At 38.1% G+C, this 19,019-nt stretch overlaps 1 protein-coding gene across 2 annotated transcripts; it reads left to right on the forward strand.

Annotated features, from left to right (window-relative positions):
* The first annotated feature begins 771 nt into the window (after positions 1–771).
* LOC101167990 (dual specificity protein phosphatase 22-B) lies at positions 772–18,295 on the forward strand. Of its 2 annotated transcripts, XM_023965194.1 has the most exons (15): positions 772–955; positions 1,224–1,257; positions 1,331–1,413; positions 1,842–1,891; positions 4,400–4,474; positions 5,535–5,706; positions 6,780–7,936; positions 8,392–8,591; positions 8,773–8,959; positions 9,646–9,731; positions 9,846–10,020; positions 10,719–10,799; positions 10,893–11,282; positions 12,175–12,287; positions 14,400–18,295. In XM_023965194.1, the coding sequence occupies exons 8-15, from the start codon at positions 8,394–8,396 to the stop codon at positions 14,547–14,549; spliced, it is 1,380 nt and encodes a 459-aa protein (XP_023820962.1). In that variant the 5' UTR covers positions 772–955; positions 1,224–1,257; positions 1,331–1,413; positions 1,842–1,891; positions 4,400–4,474; positions 5,535–5,706; positions 6,780–7,936; positions 8,392–8,393; the 3' UTR covers positions 14,550–18,295. The 2 variants fall into 2 exon arrangements, with proteins under 2 accessions (XP_023820962.1, XP_004079322.1); XM_004079274.4 differs by lacking the exons at positions 8,392–8,591; positions 8,773–8,959; positions 9,646–9,731; ... (3 more) ...; positions 12,175–12,287; positions 14,400–18,295 and having other exon boundaries at positions 796–955; positions 6,780–7,126.
* Positions 18,296–19,019: the final 724 nt, after the last annotated feature.

Consider the following 19,019-nt stretch of genomic DNA (forward strand, 5'->3'; position numbering starts at 1 on the left):
CAAGGAGGACACCACTGTTGAAAGGAAATCATAAAAAAACTAGACTGGAATTTGCAAAAATGGATGTTGACAAGCCACAAAGCTTCTGGGAAAATGTCCTTTGGACAGATGAGACAAAACTGGAACTTTTTGGTAAGGCATATCAGCTCTATGTTCTTAGACTCAAAAATGAAGCATACAACGAAAATAACACTGTCCCTAAACATGGAGGAGGCTAGGTTCTGTTTTGGGGCTACTTTGCTGCACCTGGCACAGGGTGTCTCGAAATTGTGCAAGGTAGGTAAAAAGAAATCTCTAGATTATCAAGGCATTTTGGATAGAAATGTGCTGCACCTGTGGACAGGTGCAGAAGGCACATTGACAAATACAGAAACCGTTTAATTGCAGTGATTTTCTCAAAAGGTTATGGGTACCATCATTTTTGTCCAGCCCTATTTCATTAGTTTGTTTTTTTCAATAATTCTGTTAATCAACAACTCAAAAGCAATGGCTGATTTTGATTATTTAATTTTCAATAAATTTTAGTTTATTGTTACTTTTGAACGTTTCAAGTCATTTCAACGAGGACTTTCTTTGTATATTTATATATCTATGTACATATATAGATATATAGCGATATATATCTCTATAGATATATATCGCTATATATCTATAGAGATATATATCTCTATAGATATATAGTTTTGACAGTTATTACAAATAAGCATTATTCTGTAATTGAAAGTGAAGCTAAAGGCATTTGATACAATTCTACTACAGTTCCCAAGATTCAACGCGGGAACCTGAGCACCACTCTTTAACCCTCCGGGTTCGGACATGAAGTGCAGCGACAGACCTGCAGCGTATGGGGACTAGAGCCCAGCAGCAGCCCTCCAAACGCGATCAAGTGTCAGTGAAGGCACAGATTTCCAGTGTTTTCAGGCGGACTGTCAGCATGGGGAATGGGATCAACAAGGTACGTCTCCGTCCCATCTGTGACCACCTCACGTTTGATGTCATATCGATCGGATCCAAAAATACAACTTTTTTTGGTCTCCCAATGAATCGCTTGTTGTTGTGCGGTTTTCTTACTCTACTTACTAGGTTTTATTTTTGTTGTTATTTTCTTCACCTTCAGTTCAGTTTCCCTCGTCAGAGTTTCGTTGAAGAACTTTCGTTTTTTGGATCCGTCATTTTGCTCTGATCTTTGGCTAAACCTGTGATTTCTTTGTTGCTCCTTGCAGGTCCTTCCAGACCTATATTTGGGGAATTTCAAAGGTGTGTCCAATTTTGAGTTTTTTATGCATTGAACTATCTCACTTCCTATGTAATTGTATTGTCGTCCTCCCAGATGCCAGAGACGGAGAAGCGCTTGCCAGAAACAATATCACACACATCCTGTCCATTCATGACAGTGCAGCTCCCATTCTACAGGTGAGATGGCCTCCTGCTTCCTGCCCCTATGGAGGGAATAAGGAACCGAATTTGTACCTGCTGAGATCAGTTTGGTTCATGAACCAGTCTAGCTGGTTGTTCAAGAACTAGTCACTTGTAACTCCAGAGTTTGGGATTTATCAGGGTATGAAGGAGAAAGTCGGTCCACAGCAGCTGGTATAGAGATGTAGCAGGAGTGGGTGTCAGAGTAGGCGGCTGTTCTGGCTTTGGTAAGCGGGTAACATGCAGACTCTTTGAATATTTTATTTTCTTAACTGCTGTTTTTCTCTTGAAAATTAAAAGCATAAAATGTGTAAAAGTAATGCCACAAGCTGTGTATAATCACAAGTCTGCAGGTATGTTTGAAACAACTGAAGGTCAAACTAAAAGGTAGAACAGACTTCTCACAGGTGTGCCTTGTCCACTAGGAGATGACCTACCTCTGCATTATAGCGTCTGACTTGGTCACACAAAACCTGTAAGTGCTGGAAACCTGTAAGTATGATGCTGCACTAAGACACGCCCATCGAAAGCTGAAAAAGAAAGCGAGAAAACATTGTCAATTTCAGGCCACACTGTGGTGGGCGTCCTGAGTTATTTATTTGATTTTCAAGCGGATGTGTAAATGATATGCGTCCACAGCCTCAACATTCAACTGTGAAATCTTTCTCTTTGCAAATGGCTGCTCTCTTACATGAAAATGTACAAAAAATGTCCCATTTTGTTGTTTAAAACCTCCATAAAGAGGAAGATGAAACTGCTAATGCAGTGTTTTATGACCAACAACACATTTTCTGCAGCCTTTTAGGACTTCTAACTCGTTTTTTTTTGTAAAGTTAATAACAATATCATACAGCATGTTGCACATGCAGACAAATGTTTAACTGGTTTTAATGAATAATTATGTCCATTTCTGTTATCATTTATTTGAAAACGTTAACTCGGTTGGTAAGTAGACTGAAAAAAAAATCAAACTGCAGGAGGGAGTTTAACCTCCACAGGACTGATGGGGAAAATGTTCACCTGTAAAGATAAAACATGTCAAAAGATACATTTTTTTCAGATAAAAGCAGAATAAAATACTTTGGCAAAATGATTTGTTTAAATCTTGAACCTGACATCTTTTATTAAAGGTTTAGGTGAAAGTATCATGATGTGGGTTGTCTGGAAAGGTGGTAAACAACCCCTGACCTTGTAGGTTGTGTCATAAGAATAAAAGTCATATTTTCAATTAAAATTCACAAAGCTTTTAATGTGAAGAGAAACGCCACAAACATCCAAGGTCTAGAACTGCAAATGGGGAGAAATATGATGGTTACAAGACATTTCACTAACATATTTTTAGGTCTTAAATAATTGTTCCTTTTTCTTTAGCCAAATAATGAGGCATGTTTTTATTACCTAATCATCAGCTGTGTCTAAAAACAGCTCTGATTGACTCCTTCCCCCTCAGATTCCAAACAGGAAGTAGCTACTGGTTCCAAGACGCCAACATTTCATAGACTTCTATAGAGAAATAAACAGCTGTTACTCAGTCATTCAGAACAACCATTCTTCCTCTGCTACCTCATTTTTTTAACATGTTCTTGATAATCCTATTTTTTATTAAATATTTTCTGTATTCACGAATAAACTGACCAATCTTATGTCTCAATAAAAGTAGATGGTCTCTTGTTGAACATTCAAAACATTTGATTGACAGATCTTTCAAGTGGTAGGGATGTGGATTTCACAATGGCCCACTCCTGACTGGTGGGAGTGGTTGCCATAGTAACGTCGACTCAGACCAAGTCCCAACCAATCATTCCTATCTAACGATATCAGGCTCCAATATGGCAGCATACAATTGCAAAAAAATGCTGCCTGAATTGACGGAGTCTGTCAGAATTCCCACCCTATTCCCTAACTACTAAAAAGCTATAAAGTGCGGCACTATGTAGTGCCCTGGATTTTAAAAGCAATTTGGACACCAATGCTCACTACTTTTTTTGTTTGTTTTTTATTAAACCGCGACTATGATGTCATTGATTTTAAAAATCTACTTAATATCTTTACCTTAATGATCATTTATAAATCCACTGTCGTGTGAAGATAAAATGATGATGGTTCATTAAAAAAATACATTTGTTTTGGTAAAAATTGTTCAGACGCAATACAGTCTGGTCTATATTTTCTAATGTAGTGAGCATCGTTGCACACTGGGTTTTTGCAGAGACTTCTGGGAAATTTGTAGGGCACTCAATTTCGGAGCTGTATGCAGTGAGTAGTGAAGGAATTCGGACACAACCTTAGACTATTTCAAAACTCCCTCCCCATTCCTTAACTACCATAAAACTATATAGGGCGGGACTATCGAATGCCCTGGATTGTAAAAGCATTTTGGACACTATGCTACCAATTTCCCGAAGCGAAAACCTCATAAAAATAAACATTTTACAAAAACTATTTATGAATCCACTGAAGATGAAAGCTTGGATGCTTTATCAAATTAAAATACTTTTTTTTTCCACTTGAAAAATCGTTTAAATGTAATGCATCGTAGTCTGTATTCGCCAATCTAGTGACCATCCATGCATGCTGGTTTTTCGTAGAGGCTTCTGGGAAATTAGGAGACACCGCGATTATAGTGCACTAGGTAGTGAATAGTGAAGGAATTTGGACATAATCTTAATTCTGTTGGAGGCAGGAGTGAGCCCTTCTCTACTGATGACAACATGCTCACTATAGCGCCAGTTCTCAGAAACATTCAATGAACCAAATATGAACGTGGACATTTGAATGTTTAGAGATCCTGTGTGAAATTAGGACATCAATTTAGCAAAATTTGGTATTGAAAAGATAAGGAAAAGTGTAGCTAAACTAACTCTGCATTCACATTACAGTTGTTGCAGTGCATGAGTTCAGTAACAGCATGGGGCTTTTTATTTTTATTTTTACAGATCTTATTCTCAAAACTGTCATCTCACTGGCTTTTTTCCCTCCACAGGACTCAGCACTTTAAGGAAAGTATAATGTTCATACACGAGTCTCGGCTAAAAGGAGAAGGCTGCCTCGTTCACTGGTGAGAGCAAGATGACCTTTGCCCCTGACAGGGAGAGCCTGTCAGGGGCATACTTTGGTTTAGTGAGAGACGTGTTTAGGTGGTTGAACTAGATCGATTTGCTTTGTGAAATTTCCTTAATGTACAGTTCAAATAAACTGATACATGTATGGGCTCAAGCGAAGCCTGTGCTACTGCTGCAAAGAAATTCAATAAAAATGGATGGCCTATTTTAGAACTTCCCAAAATGCAAAGCGCAGCAACAACGTTCTGCTCACCGGGTAAAGTTATATTTAGCTGGGCAGAATTTTCTCAGAAATACACTTAGCTATTTCTGATAGTTTTTTTTTTTTGCTCCATTTATCAAAATGTATATGAAGCTTTTAATCAATCTATATTTATTCAATTTGATACTAGAACCTCTGCAGTTTGATTGGCAGACAACACTTCCTGTATTTGTATATGTATGCAAATAAAACTTGTTTTTTGGCTTATGCTACAGTGACTTAACTACAGTTAAGCATCACATGAGGCGTAAACCGACTTAATAACAAACTTTGCATAATTTTCCACCTGCTGGATTGAACTCTCCTAACATGAGTTTTCTTTTTTAATGAAAAGTAATGACGTATTTTTTCTTTTACGACAGATTTGACATCTTTGTTAACCCAATGCAGATTCTGAATATGAAACATGAGCGTCTTAGACTAAAATTTAGGATTGAAATGAAGGAATTGTTCTACTTCACGTCCAGTGAGGTTTGTTTTAAACAATTATTGGACCGTTTTGGCAGAGATCTACAAATTCTAAGCTTGGACAAACAACTAATTACAGTTTTGTCCACCAAGACAGATTTTACATTTAGCAATTACATACATCACCTAGAAATCCTTTTCATAAAGCTCCAATGGTCATATATGTATTAATACATATTCATACATTGGAATGATTTAGGACCAGATTATTAAAGTTAATGATCTGATAATTAATATAAATAATGTAAGGCTAAGGAATTTGTGTTAACATTAGCTTGCATCTTTACATTTTCAATTGGAGTTCTTCTTTGTGTTTATTTGTATAGTTTGGCTGGAGTGTCCCGCAGTGTCACCTTGGTGGTGGCGTACATCATGACCGTGACAAGTCTGGGCTGGGAGGAGGCGCTGGCCGCCGTTCGGGTTGTTCGGCCGTGCGCCTGTCCCAACCTGAGCTTCCAGCGTCAGCTCCAAGAGTTTGAGGCCACCCAAGCTGAACAGGTCAGTGGAACAAATCAGGGAATTCATACTCGAGGGTTTTTTGTGTTGCATGGACCTGTACGGGTGCTGCGAGTTTTTGGGTTTTCGGAGCCCGGGTAGGGTCGTAGAGAGGAGCGGCTCCATCTTAAAGGGAGTGCAGGTGGGTCTTGCAGGATTTTGGAGGCGTTGAAAAAATAAAGAACCTTTATGACACGCCTCCGTCTCAACTGCTTCAACCTTCAGCTGCACTCACAACAGACTGCATCGACTCACATTCAAGCAGCCACCTTCAATGAAAAGTCGATGCATAGGCGGGGAGACCAGAATTTCAGGCTTCCCTGTCCGGAATGCTCGTGATCATGTGTCACTTCGCTTGTTTTAAAGTGCGGTCACGGGCTCTTCCTACAGATCGCGTTCATTGATCGCGCGCTGAAAGTTCAACCAGTTGAACTTCTTTGCACTGAACTGCGGCAACGTGGCGCCGTGACCAACAGGGGACTCAGTTTGATAGTGTAGCTTCCTTTTTAAAACATGGAAGTTGCAACCTTTGTAAACATGAACACAAAGGATAAATTAATAATTGGGTTTTGTACCTGGCCAGATTAAAACAGAAAGCCTAAAACAAGATTTGCAGGATTTGCACCGATTTGACTTTTCACATCAACTTTCATCCCACTGTAGGTAGAGGACAAGCGCTAGCAAACAGTAAAAAAAACGAAGTCCCCTTCCCTGCCGCTCCGCGCGCGTCCGGTGTGAACACCACCGGATGAATGGGCGTTCGCAAAACCCTGTATGGTGCGTTCTTGAAAGCACTACACGCGGACGGTGTGAATCCTGTGTGAATTCCTTTAGTGTTGTTTTAGTGTTACCTAAAACTGTCTGCATTCGTGCAGAAAAAAATGTGTATGAACATTTTTGCTGTATGGGCTCACTCAGCAGTCTACGTCCTTGATATTTGGTGCAGACCATCTGCCCCATACAGGTTTGGCCATTTTTGGCCCACAGACAGCCCGTATCTACCCATAAGGGAAGTTTGGACTAAGACTTTAAGTATTGATATGAATAAACAAAGCAAGGCTTTTTTTTTTCTCAAGTTCAGAGAATGGCTACAAAAGGAATACAAGGACAACCCGTTCAACGATGAAGCTGACATACGGAACTTGCAACCAGAAAGCTCCAAGTGAAAGATGAGGAAAAGGATGAAGAAGACATTCTTCTCTGAACTTTGTCTGAAGGTGTTTGATCTTCGACCTTTGCAGCACTGCCTAGACTGTGCAATGCATTTCCATTATGGTCTACAGTCAGACTGCAAACTCTGTATTTGATGCTCATGAATGTAAAAATATTCTAAAACGAATGTCTAAAAAAATATATAAACTACAAAAACTGTACTGTATGTGTTTTATAAATAAAAGCTGAACAAATGAGAATAGTTTATTTACCTAATTATTGAGACATGATTTTATTTTTTCGTTGATGTTGCAAACCCAGAAGCTACATTAGGTTGGTGGTCGGTGGGTGCTGACACTAAATGTGATCATGCATGTTCTGTGTGCTGTTCAGCGCAGTTTCCTGGGTCTCTTCCTGTTTGTCTGATGAGCAACGAAGGTCATGCATGGGAGCATCAAGCCAAAATGGTCTTACAAGACTTTTGGCTCCGTTGAATTTTAAACTCACAAATTAATAAAGCATTTAATAAAGTATGAGTAGTTAAAAGAATCATTTAACGTCAGAGAGAATATGCTTTGAACTGCATACAGGGCATGCACAGGAGGAACCACTGGAGGGCAGTGTTGCAAACTTTTTACATTTGGAATAATCTCATATTTTAAATTAAAGTTTGTATTTCTGACTTTTTTTTGTTTTAATTGGTAAATGTGACATTTCCTAATAATTACTTAGACATATTTAGGTATTTTCAGGTAGAGTTTCTATCAGTAGATGGTCGTTTGGATCAGATTTTCCTTTTTAGGTAATTTCTTTTGGGATATTTAGTGATGGGAAGTGTAAATTGTTCCATTCCGTTGTGATCTGCGTTCAGGGTGTCACTAGAGGGATTCCCCACGACACCGCTGCGTGGGTGAATTCAGGCTTTCAGAGAAGTGAACGCGCCAAATTGCAGCACATCTCTTCTTGAACTTCTCTGAGCCCCAGAAGCTCCTCCCTGAAAAATCAAGATGTGAGAAAGTTTAAGAGCAGGACCCCGAGATCCCCGCCTGCAGCTTACAGTGGGGCCCCTGCGGATCCAAAGGTAAGCTGTTTTAAAACCCATAAATGTCTCTCATCTTCAGATGATGCGTTCATTTGAAAAAAATCATCTTAACAAACATATATTTGATACCATTTAGAAAATATTTAAATTGATAAACATACAGGGTTTTACATTTTGCAAAAAAATGAAATGCTTGTTGTGCAATTATTCTTGTAAACGAGTCACATTTCTTTGACGTGATTCATTTTATTACTCACTTCCTTTATGTTTTTGTACAGGATTGTCGCCCAAAATGTTAGTCGTAACTTGTGTGAAGTAAAAGCGATAACGCAGTTGTAACACTAAGGCTTGTTGGCAAGCATGTGGAACTCAAGTAATGAGACTTCAGCAACTTTTCAAATGCTCTTTTAATAGGAATCACCAGTGTGTGTGTCTTTAAAATCAACTATCAGGAAGGGAACGGTTGAATTCTTTTCCTTCATTTTCTGTTGCAGAGATGAACCTGGATGAAGACAGCAGCGTGTCAGGTGGCTGCGGCAATGGAAAACTGAGGCAGTGGCTGATCGATCAGATAGACAGCAGGAGATATCCCGGCTTGGTTTGGGAAAACGAGGAGAAGACCATCTTTAGAATTCCGTGGAAACACGCAGGGAAACAGGACTACAACAGAGAAGAGGATGCTGCGCTGTTCAAGGTCTGATATTCTCTCTTCTCCCCCAAATGTGATGTTCATAACAGTTCAAGAGCAGAGTTTGATAACATTTGAGAAGTTTCTTGAAAAAAGGACAGTTTGGTTTCCTTTTTTGGTCTCTCGTGAAGAGGAAGTTTTAGAAAAAAAAGTCTTATTTAAATTGTTTTTTTTTTTTTCTATTAAGGCATGGGCAATGTTTAAGGGAAAATACAAGGAAGGTATTGACAAACCAGACCCCCCCACATGGAAAACCAGACTTCGCTGTGCTCTTAATAAAAGCAACGACTTTGATGAAATAGTGGAGAGAAGCCAACTGGACATCTCAGATCCATATAAAGTTTACAGAATCATTCCAGAGGGAGCAAAAAAGGGTGAGTATAGAAACCTTCCATGCCACAGGAAGTGTAGCATCAATTGAAGGACCACAGGATTAGAAGATAGAGCGCTTGAAATGAAATGCACTATGCATTGAATCAAAAGTCTGCAGTGCAAAGGCTACTACTTCTCTGCAACTGCTGAGCGCTGTTGCGTTTTCACACACTTTGTGTGCCACATACATTTGCTCTGCTGCTGTTGAGTCGGATCAGGCAGGAAGCACAAAGGAAGCCAAAGCATGAACCAAAAAGCCCTAGTGCTTTTTTTAGAGGGCTTCGGTTACTAAGCGTGAGCTGCTTAAAAGACAGCCAGACAACCTCAGGCCTTGCATAACAAAGTCTCTGCCATGTTACAGCAGAGCAGTTTTTGTTATCAGGGCTAACACTTGATTCTCATAAACAAGATCTACGTGCACTAAGTCTTTTTTTTTTCTTTTTGTACTTGCCTTGCAAATCACCCTCAGATGAAAATAGCACAGCTTAGCAAGTGCATGAAATGCATTCACAGTTCAGGCTTACTAAATTTATCCAAGTTCATCATGTTAGCAGCAGCTCAATTATGCACCACATAATTTGTCCTTACCCTGCAAAGGAATGTTATTTTGCAAAATTAGATTTTTTTTTCTAACAATATATATATTTGCAGTGTGAAGACTTTTTTTTCTGTTTTCAAACATTTACAGAAATGAAAATGAGCTGTATAGAGGAGATGCCACAGCACGCCAATGCCATTGGCTTTATTTCGCCTTACACATCACTGCGCAACCAGGTCAGCAATTTTTAAACCAAAAAATATACATATGCTGTTCATGATCTCACTTGCACAAGTTACCACAAGATCCTAGTGGTTTCTTCTCTGAGTGAGCCTCCCTGCTGCCCCCAGGTGCCTTTTGTAGTTTCTCAAGAGAGAAGGGATTGGAGGGATTACCACCCTTCTCCAGAGCAGCAAGCTCTGTCCAGTCCACATTTACATGGGCCACACGCAGAACTGCAGTACGGCCAGTGTCCCTACCCACCATCAATCAGCCGAGCTTGGCCCGGGTCACACACAGAAAATGGTAAGATGGTCATTTTCATGCCATATATAAAAAAAAAAAAAAATCACCCCTTAAAGACCCACTCCAATAAAAATGGTGCTTATTTTTACGTGATCTAGTGAAAATCGAGTTTATTTTTTACATGATCTTGTGGCATGTTTCTGATGATGGAGGTCATATATGAATAAAATTAAGCCTAAAGTTAGATTTCTGAATATGGCTTTATTCAAAGATTTTGTTAATTCAAATCGAAGTGGAAAGAAAATACAATTTGTAAAAGAGTTTATTTGTGTAGTAAAGGGGCCAAGAGCTCCCTGCTCCGCCATCCAATGGAGAGGGGAAGGGGGGATGGACATGCTCCATGCCAACAGCCCCACCCATAATTCAAAGAAATTTTAAGTGAACTCCTGCCGCTCTGCAGAAACTATGTCCTAGAAAACAACATGTTTTGTTAATTGACTAAAAATGGCATAATCATTATTAAAACACTACTAAGAATACTTTTAAAATCGCTCAAAACATGATCGGGTGGGACTTAAACAGTTTACTCAAAATCTGCAGGTTAAAGTTAGTAAATAAACAAAGATGTCATTCATGTCTTCCATGGATTCAGTTTTATTTTTTTTAATTTATCCAAGAAAGAAAGTCCTTCTTCTTTAATCCCTCTCATCTTTACATTTATTAGTTTTTTTTAAATGTATTTCTTTCTTTTTATGCAGGTTTTCAGCTCTCATTCCATACCTACCTTTCAGAGTCTCAACCACCTTTGTATGCAGTGGACCACAACAATGTTATAACAGGTAAACAGTATTTACTGCAACTACGTTTGTTGACGTCTAAACTTTCTATTTTTCAGCTAAGACAAACCTTCTAAAAATGTGTCTTTCTTTCAGATTTCAGCCTGCATGTGGCCTTATACTACAGAGAGTCACTGGTAAAGGAAGTGACTGTCACTAACCCAGAAGGTTGTAGGATCACCTCCTCCTCCACATGCTCTCCATCTTCTCCGTCCTCATGCCCAGAGGACAAGTTTCACAGCGGAGCAGAAGTGGTTTTTTTTCCATTTCCATATCCCGAGTCCCAGAGACAGGGTGCAGAAATGCTTCCTAACATACTGGAGAAGGGGGTGCTTCTGTGGATGACAGCCGATGGGATGTACGCCAAGCGCCTCTGTCAGGGACGAGTTTACTGGGAGGGACCTCTGGCCCAATTTATGGATAAACCCAACAAGCTGGAGAAGGAGCAGCCGTGCAAATTGTTCGACACCCATCAGTTCCTTATTGGTAAGCACTAATGTGCAGCCACTTTTTATTTTTACTTATTTCTTTAGATCTATGTGAAACATTTTGGTTTTTATACAAAAAAATATATAGAAAAAATAATCTGCTGTATGTAAACCTTATGTTTGTAACTATTTAGTAAAGTAGGTGGAAAGAAGAAATGACCCATAAATGACCCAAATATCTATTGGGTCATTTATGTCAGTGTATACCTCTGAAAATGTGATGGAAATGCAAACTTTAGTATTTCTTCAGTTCAACATCATTAAACATGAAGGAAAACTACTGACGTATTTCTCTTAACATCGGCATATATAAGGTTAGGCTTCCTTAACATGTTTATCAATCTGGTGAATTTGCAAAACTCTATATTGAAACAAATTCAGTGTTGCTAGTTTTAATTAGTTTTAATTTTTTGATGTATATGTTTTTTTTAAAACTTAGCCTCTTTTTTTTCCAAAAAAGCAACGTTATCTAATTACAGTTTAACAATTTTTTGGTGGTTATTGATCATACTTGTGGATAACAGATATGATGATGCTTTAGAAAAGGCTGGTGGTGCTTCAGCTGGTAAGTCCCTCTGTCAGTGTTGAAGTAGCACAAACAAGTCGCTCGTTCTTTCTCAGCAGGGGGCCAAAGTATGTGTAGTCCCCACCCACCTCCTGTGGTCCACCACAATGCGTGACACGATAGTGTTTTTTTGTGCCATTTCATGTTAAATTTCCATCATCCACATCAGTAGTTTCCAGAAAAAGTCATCGAGATCGGGGAAAAGGTCATGAAGGCAGCATGGTGCATTGAATGCTCTCTCTTAGGCATGTTTATTGTGACATGCATGACTCATAAAAGTTGAAGTGAATGCACCCTCCGATGTATTTCACTCTTCTACTTACAGACCTGCAAGATTTTGCCCACAATGGTCGGCATCTGCCCCGACACCAGGTGGTGCTGTGCTTTGGAGATGAGTATCCAGACCCACAACGTTCACGAAAGATGATCACTGCACAAGTATGTAACAATTATGATCTTGAAACGATTTATTTCAATTAAAATCTTTCATAAAAATATGGATTCATTCACTCATCTTCTAAATTCATCTTCTATTCATTCATCTTTGTACCTTTTGGTTGCCAGAGCCTATCCCGGCCACTCGTGGGCAAAAGGCCAGTCTGTCGCAGGGCCACAAACCACACACCCATGCACACTCACATCACACCTAGGGACAATTTAGAGTAACCAATTAACATATGAAGCATGTTTTTGGACGGTGGGAGGAAGACGTAGTCCCCGGAGAAAAACCACGCATGCATGGGGAGAACATGCAAACTCCACACAGAAAGGTCCCCCAATGGTGCTCTGCTTCAGGTCCTTGAACCAGGGGTCTTCTTGCTGTGAGGCAAGAGCACCAACCACTGCCCCACATAGATCATTTATTATTTTTGCAATACAAAATATAATAAGAATAATAATAGTAAATTTAAAAGGAAACAGTGTAATTGAAAAATTTAATAAAAGCTAGATTTAGCCAAAAGCCAGTTTTGATGTACCCTGGCCAGGATCTAAGAAAAGCACACATACATTTACAATAAAACACATAAACAAATACTTACTATACAAATAGATAAAATAAGACGTCACAACATTTAATGACAGCATCATAACAGGCTTATCTTTTAGTGTTGGTGTTGACAAGCCACAATTTCAGTTGTTTTTGTACAGGCTTCTTATGTAGCTTGCAATGTATCCTCCTCAAGTACTCAGTTGTCTATCTTATCTTGCGCTCCTTGCAGACATTTGAAGTAGAAGGGATAAAGATGCAAAAAATAAATCCATAATAACTTTATTACTGGATTGATTTCAAGCAACTTAATAAATTGACAGCGGTGATAAATAAATAAAAAAAGGAAGTTAGTTAAAAGCATATTTATCAGATTGCACTTTAAAGGTACACGATTCTTTCTGGGCTCATTTTTCCCTTTCTTTAAAAAAAACCTAAAGACCATCAAATAATTATCACAACACTTCTTATAACAAAATCTGATTATAAAGTGTCCACATTTGTTGGCAGAATCCTTTAAGTCTCACTAGAAAAGGTGAAAAAGTAACATGTGCGTCTGTCCTTAATGAATTTATGTCTGAACCAAGAAAATACGAAAATGCCATCATTCAGATGCTGACGTGTTTAATAGCACCATATGCTTTCCACAATGAGAAGCAGGGTCCATGATAACCTTCAAATGTGCATTTTTTAACCTTATCCGTGTATTTTGCCATGTGAAATGGCATTTTCTAATCCCAGCACAACAAACTACACAAAAAGGTTTTACACAAACTGTGATATTGAGCATGTAAAGAAAAAATGCTTTACTCTACTAGCCAAAGAACCAGCACATTTGCCCATTTATATCTGTATTTATGACCTATTTGTAACTTTTTGAAATTAATACTATTAGTCAATGAATTCATACTAATGTTCAAAGCTAAATACTTTTATGTGGTCTCTTGGATCAGTAAGAGCTTTTAATACACAGTGGTTGGTGCCATTTTCTTTTCTTTTATTCATTCTATTACAGTCTTATTTGTCTTTTGGGGCTGCACGGTGGAGGAGTGGTTAGCACTCCTGCCTCATAGCAAGACCCCGGTTCGATCCCGGCTTAGGGACCTGAAACAGTACACCAATTGGGGACCTTTCTGTGGACCTTTCTGTGTGGAGTTTGCATGTTCTCCCTGTGCATGTGTGCGTTTTCTCCGGGGACTCTGGCTTCCTCCCACCGTCTAAAAGCATGTTTTATAGGTTAAATGGTTACTCTAAATTGTCCCTAGGGTGTGTGATTTGTGGCTCTGCGACAGACTGACGACCTGTCCCCGAAAGGGACAAAACGGGTTTAGAAGATGAATGAATTAATTTGTCTTTTATGTATTTTATTTATTTTTGTAATTCTATGTTGTTTAAATTTATGTTCTTAAACTGCCTATTTTTTTTCCTTTTTTTTTGTATGCTGAAGGAGTTGTAAAGTGTTATATGAATAAAGCTTCCTTTAATTATTCAGTTATAAGAGTGGTGCATCTTGCTCCAAACTATCGACTGTTGTTTCTCACGTGGACTTTGTCTGCTTGTAGGTGGAGCCAATGTTTGCCAGGAAACTGGTCTACTATTACCAACAGAACGCAGGTCACTACCCTCGAACCTACGACCACATCCCGGAACAGAACACCCCTTCAGCCATTGGCTATCCTTCCCAGCGTCCCCTACAACACATCCAGGAGTGACATGCTTGCACGCACGCACACCCACAGACACACATAAAGCTGCAGCTTTTTCTCTCTCATTGTGGCTGCAGTTTGTGTACAGTAAGCGACACCGTTGCGGGGTAAAGATGGGGAAGACCCTGTTGTTCCTTCTTGCACAACTATTCATTGTTGTGTCTGTGAAGGGAGAAATGCATTTTTTTTTTTTTTACTTTCAACAAATATTACTGTGACAATGTGAAGGATGCGGTTTGAGGGTGGTGGGGAATGGGGGGTGGGGGGGGACGAGGGGAGTGCGGGGAAAACTGAAGCAGGAAGTACTAGCACAGGTGCACAGGAAGAATGGCCCCCCAACACAAACACTGATACGTCTAAGAGATAAACCAGGCTAAATAAATACTCACTCACTGCTTTTTGTCACTGAAGAAAATTCCAATTTTTCTTTTAAAAAAAAAAGCTTATTTATAAATAAATGCTTTCATAAACAATAAAATTGTTTTCTTGGATTCCCACTATATATTATTTTGTATATTTTGATTGAATTATTAGTAGTTGAGGCATTTTATCTTTCAGTGTATGCTGATGTTTTTTTTTTTTTCTAAACTTAGTTACTATTTTCTAAAGTTTCTACAGATATAATCTCACGTTGGACTGGCCCAATTTCCTACCGAGTCTCTATTCTTAAAAAAAAAAAAATTGGAACACATTTCAGAACCATTTTAATTTTATTCTTTTTTATTTCGTTTTTTTTTTTTAATGAGGAGTAGGGGGAAAAAAAGTGGACGACTTGAAGAGTGGTTAATATTTCATTCATGAAGTCACCTGTGATTGGAGACAGAAATAAAATGTGATGTTCCTCTAAGTTCATGAGGTTTTAGTGGGATATTTGTTTGACAGCACTGCAGTGTGATTCCAAGTAAAAATTGATGCTCATTCCACATTTTGCTGCAGTTTTGATATCACCGGCAGTCCAATGAGACACAACTGCAATCCTCGCATTTGTTCGTTCAAGACATTTTAAAATCTGCCTTAATGCAAAACGCCAGGGTAATTTAAAATTGACCATAGTTTAGCTTTTAGATGAGTGGTCACTTATCCAGGCATTTAGTCTGGGAAATCTTTAGGTCAAAGATTTAGTCAGGTGTAAACTCAGCTCGGTTGTGCCACATTGACTGGAAAATGATACTAATCTCATAACTTATCTGTTCCTCTTGACATGAAACTTGTGGCCTCACGAGTGGGAAGGAAAACTACCTTTATGGTTAGGATGCAGGTTCAGACAGAGAGGAGCTCTCTGGTTCCCATGCATGGAGTGTCCATATAGTCGTACTTCGCCTAAATGTTCTTACGCAGTATGACTCAAAAAGGTTAGGAGGAAATAATAGTCACAAATAAAACTTTGTCCTTAATTTCTGCCCATTTAACGGCTACCTTTATTGTTCATAAAACGGTCAACAAACAGAGAATATGGTGTCAGGGACATGCAGAACAAATTTGAGAGACAAACTATTTATTTCCAATATGGACTGGACTGATGCCTGCAGTTTCTAATAAAAAGTTGGTGTCCATGTAAGGTAAACGTAATAATTTAGCTGCTGAACAATTTCAGGCTTTGGTCTCTGTTTTGTTATTCTTCATGAAACAGATGAAACCTCACAGTTTGTTTAAAAGTTAACCTAAGGGGAACATATTTTTCAATTTGAATATGCATTTTGACTATTGGCAGCACTAAACACTTTTTTTTTATTTGGTGAAAATACAAGTTGTTTGGTTCTGAACTAAAAGATTTTTTAAATCAAACTACACTTTTTACGTTTAGAGATAGATTTTAAACATTTTTAGAATGCTTTTTTTATTGAGCAGTGACACCAAAACTCTTCTTTAAATTGTGGAGTCTACAAATATTAGATATGTGCTTCATTTTAGTAGCATTTACTTTTACTATGTTTATTTTAGGCAGAGTACACACTTCCAGTGGTTTTGTGTGCATTTGTACATTTTTAGTGGTCAGACTGATGGACTCAACAGTACACCTGGTCTGTTTCTTTCCTCCTTGTGCCAAATTTTGCTCAAGGTTCTGGATATGCTCAAAGGTTGAGCGATAAAAGTTTCCTGGGCTTCGGTGACCCTCATGCAGCTCTGCCTGGAACCTTAAAGGTCAACTGCACCTTACTTTAGTTTCAAGCCTAAAAAAGTGTTTTCAAATTGGATTGATTTTTTTTTTTCTTTGACTAAAAATTGTGATTGTTGGGAAAAACTAAGGCAAAAGAATCTATGGTTTTTTTTCTCAAAACTAAAATGTTTACATCATCAGTTAATTGGCTGGTTGGATCATTTTTCAAACATTTTTCTTGTGTGTGGATTTGTAAAACATTCAAACATATCTCTCAACATTTATTTGAATGTGTTTCTGGCACAACATTTAATATTTACTTACGCTTAATGTCCAATCATACACGACAAGAACCGGGTCACTGACTGATTCCCTCAATTTAATTCCAAAATAGTTGTACTAATAGTAAATTATTGTTTATTAAATTACATAACTATTTGAAAATGTATGTTTTTGTTAGGTTATAGAAATGTTTCTGATTTTGTGGCGGTATAATTATTGTGAAGGATGGAGGTTTTGTTGTTTTTTTCTGTGGTCCATAGTTTCGATCTCTGCATTAACTTCCTTCACACTTAAACCACATCACTTTCGTAGAGTCTGTCCAAAATCACAGACGGGAATCATTCTTCTTCTTTTATTTCCAGGAGCCATAAATCATTTTTTTTTCATTATAATTGGTCAGATGGCCCTATTTTTTCTTGTCATTAGTTTGCAAGAAACACTTTGGGAAAAAAACATCATGAACTGGATGTACAGTATACTGTTGTGGTAAACGCTTTATGTCATAAAGCAGCGAATGAGATGTATGGGCATGTGGGTGGCTGGTTGTCATATTACTGTTATCAGGATTGGACATTTTCGGACAGATTATGAAACGTGACTCCCCCACCTACAATCGAACTTTCTCAAAAAACATTTTCACCGAGTTGTTTTGGCGTATCAGTGCAAAAAAGACATCCTCCTTTGTTGTTCCTCTTTTGCAGTTCACGCAAACCAACAATGGCGGCTCTGACCAGAGCTTCAACGTCTGCTCACACACATTGTTGAGTTAGCAGTGAAATGAACGTGCTTTTCTTTTAAATTTTTACACCGGAACTGGCAGTATTTTCCAACATGTGTCATTGAAAGATCCTAAAATTAACAAATAAATAAAACGTTAGTTTTTTCTCGCACACAGGTCTTTATGTCCAAAGGGAGAAAAATGGTGTTGAACCACTGTCTGTAGTCTGTATCTTTCACACTGACAAAACATTTTTTAATGAGGATTAGAATCCTTTTATAGAATACCGGTACTTATTTTTAATAAAATTAAAGCATCTCAGGACTGAACGAAATGACATCAGTGTGCAAAACAAAGGTAATTACCACGCAATATAAATAAGAACAAATATTTTTTAAAACTATGAAGAAATTCTGCCTTGAACATTCAGTGTAAAATGTTTTTATATGACGTCACCATTTACAATCAACTGCAAAAATTTGCAAAATTGTAAATTATTCCAACAATTGTGCTGTTGTGGATGTTTTTGAGTATTAAAATGAATGTGAGATTTATTTGAAAATAAACATATCAATATGTTCTTTGTGGTTGCTTCATATCTGGGCTCACCACATTAGCAAATAAATGGAGAAAAAAATGAGTCACAATTGGTGAGAAAAAAAAAAACGAGGGAAAAAAGAAAAGAAAAACATTCACACGTTGGCCGTGGTGTTTCCCCCTCTGCAGGAAGCCGCATAATTTGTAGTCAGGCTTCAGTTTTTTCCGCCTTTTCGGGCCGTTGCTCTGAGTGACACGGTCTGCGCTCAAACACGAAGCTCTGAAGCAGAAAGTTTAGTCATTAGATGTTCCCATCTGCAATGACAAGAAAACGTAACCAAAAACCTGTTTACTTTCTCCAAAAAGAAAGTTTGTAGTTTGTTGCTTTAATTGTTATGAGTTTGACTTGATTTAAAATGTAAAAAATGAGGAACATAAAGTAAAAAAAAAGGATCATTTGTGTCCAACAGTGTTTTGGAACAGTTTTTTTAAGGAAGAACCCCTCAAAAATTGATTTGTATCTGCAAAACCCAAACCACAATGAAGACATGTGATGCTTAAAAAACTTTGAAAAAGAATGGGCCAGCATCCTCCAAATTGTGGCACTGGTGATTTCTTATTATTAATTGTTAATTAAATCGCAAACTGGCCCTTAAAGCTTTTTAATCATTAAGTGCTTTTGCAAACTTAAAGATAACACATATACCAATTTCCTATTTATAAATTTGCACTAACATTGCTTTTTGCCCTTAACATAAACCCTAAAAGTCTGTGTTAGAGGCAATTTCTGCCTTTGATGAATTTAAAAAGTTTTTTTCTAGTTTCTGCTTTTCCATATTTG

This window comes from Oryzias latipes, chromosome 17 (genome assembly GCF_002234675.1).
Source record: "Oryzias latipes chromosome 17, ASM223467v1".
In the NCBI taxonomy this organism is placed as follows: domain Eukaryota; kingdom Metazoa; phylum Chordata; class Actinopteri; order Beloniformes; family Adrianichthyidae; genus Oryzias; species Oryzias latipes.